Genomic DNA, 2,113 nt, shown 5'->3' with positions numbered 1-2,113 from the left:
CGCTTGCTTGCTTGTCAATTTTCAGAGTTCTTTGCACCTCAACCATTTTTCTGAAGAACATGAAGTTCATCTTGGTTCCATCTCATCCAGTACAAGAAAATTGGTCTTTACCTACCAATTGTATATGTAGGTAAAACTACTATATTTGTAGGTAAATAACATTTACCTACCAATAAATTATTGGTAGCGAGTGATAGGTAAAAGTTTGTAGAGAAAGGCCATTTACCTATATATCCATATATTGGTAAATAAAATATTATGGGCTCCACATGAGAACAAGTCATTAGCTGATCTGTTCTTGGCCTACGCCATGACTAGGATGGTCTATGTGGTGCCTTGTTGGCATGTCACGTGGTGCATTGTCAACGAGTGATATGGCATAACATAGACAGTCGATGTGGCGTCTTGTGATGTGACGCCTCAGCATCTATGTAACGCCATATCCTTGCGTAATTCTTGATTCTTACAAAACTCGTGGTCGAGTTTCTCTAACAAGGGGAGAATGATGAGAACGAGAATAAATAATTAATATATATATATATATGCTATTAATTAGTTTATATACAATTAGTGTGAAGATAAGGGTTGTATTAATATATATGGTTTATCGGGGCTATGAGTATATTATATAAGTAGTTTATTTATAATAAAACCCAATTATTTATGGGACTTCGTCCATTAGATTTAATACTAGGGTTTTATAATATATATAAGTGATATAATCCTCCACATTATTATGTAGTTTTGATTATACACTTTCTTGGGAATAATATTGATTATTTATTCCTAGGATCGTTTAATTCATGGTTTTGATTTTTTTATCGTGTTTTGTTTAATAAATCATCGTTTCTACAAATCTTGTCCTACATCACTAAACATACCTCTAAAGATAAAATTGGCTCCAATTAGATCACAACCCTATATATACTCGATAATGATTGCAAGTTAATTACAAAAATTTTAGTATAAATCATTTTTGATGAAGCTCCATACATTTAAACTCCCTTGGTTGTACCTTCCCCTTCATGTAAATGGAAGTGTGGAACATATATATGTTATAGAAGGGCTCTTTCTCTAGCCTAGTAGTTCCTTTGCCTCCTTCATTGGTTGAGGGTTCAAGTCTTGTAATAGGCAGAGGTGGTTGTGTGTGTTATGTTTTCCATTGTCGAAAGAAAGAGAAAGGAAGAGAATAGACATACTTTTGCATTATTTAGTTTTTTAATAGTTTGTTTAAATTTGACATCTAGATTGTTTGCAGGTAACAGGAATTCCTATTGTGTTTGTTTCGGCATTGGAGGGAAGGGGCCGAATAGCGGTAATGGATCAGGTAATTGATACCTACGGAAAGTGGTGTTTAAGATTGACAACTGCTCGTCTTAACAGATGGCTACGGAAGGTTAGTACGTTGAAATCATCTTATAGCTTTTGTCTCCACTGGCAAATGATTGAACTAATTGGTAATGTTTTTCCACATGTTGCGGTCTTGGGACAGGTTATGGGCAGGCATTCTTGGAAGGATTCGACTTCTCAGCCCAAGATCAAATATTTCACTCAAGTGAAAGCAAGACCACCTACCTTTGTTGCCTTTGTGAGTGGGAAGAAACAACTGGCAGATTCGGAACTAAGATTTCTTACTCGATCTCTGAAGGAGGACTTTGATTTGGGCGGCATTCCTGTACGTGTCATGCAGCGAATTGTTGTGAAAAATAATGCAGAAAATAGTAGTAACAACAAGAGAACTGAATATACTGGTAAAATTGTTGAAAGACAGATGTTGTCAGACAAGAGAGTTACCATCAAACCTGAAGAATCGCAAGTAGGTTGAAATTTAAAGATTGTATTTTCAATATGTTTATACAAATACCATAAAATTAATAGTTAAACCCACCCATTCCATATTACCGTGTCAACTTCATGGCTACACATTATGTAACTGTAGGTTGCTTTGTGATCTGATCCGAATAGCTATAATTAGAGTCTTGGTGGTTGCTTAAAGAAATGGTCTGTCTTGGTCCGTAGGATTGTACTTGGTCATATTACCAAACTTCAGCATGACTAGAACAGTATGCATGTATCACCATGGTTCTGTATTTAGGAGTAGAGATGAAACTGC

General features: G+C 35.5%; 1 protein-coding gene across 1 annotated transcript; it reads left to right on the top strand.

The window, feature by feature from the left end:
- The first annotated feature begins 1,261 nt into the window (after window positions 1-1,261).
- LOC141668159 (uncharacterized) lies at window positions 1,262-1,882 on the top strand. The gene is made up of 2 exons (XM_074474871.1): window positions 1,262-1,396; window positions 1,493-1,882. Exons 1-2 carry the CDS (start codon window positions 1,319-1,321, stop codon window positions 1,823-1,825), a joined length of 411 nt encoding a protein of 136 aa, XP_074330972.1. The 5' UTR covers window positions 1,262-1,318; the 3' UTR covers window positions 1,826-1,882.
- The last annotated feature ends 231 nt before the right edge of the window (window positions 1,883-2,113 follow it).

The sequence above is a fragment of the Apium graveolens genome, chromosome 6 (genome assembly GCF_009905375.1).
Source record: "Apium graveolens cultivar Ventura chromosome 6, ASM990537v1, whole genome shotgun sequence".
In the NCBI taxonomy this organism is placed as follows: Eukaryota; Viridiplantae; Streptophyta; class Magnoliopsida; order Apiales; family Apiaceae; genus Apium; species Apium graveolens.
The sequence above is the reverse complement of the archived record's forward strand: the minus strand, read 5'-3'. Positions and strand labels throughout refer to the sequence as shown.

Coding starts and splice junctions, on each gene's coding strand:
- LOC141668159 (XM_074474871.1), top strand. CDS start 1,319: ATGGATCAGGTAATTGATACCTACGGAAAGTGGTGTTTAAGATTGACA. Junction 1,397..1,492: donor TTAACAGATGGCTACGGAAG/GTTAGTACGTTG, acceptor GTCTTGGGACAG/GTTATGGGCAGGCATTCTTG.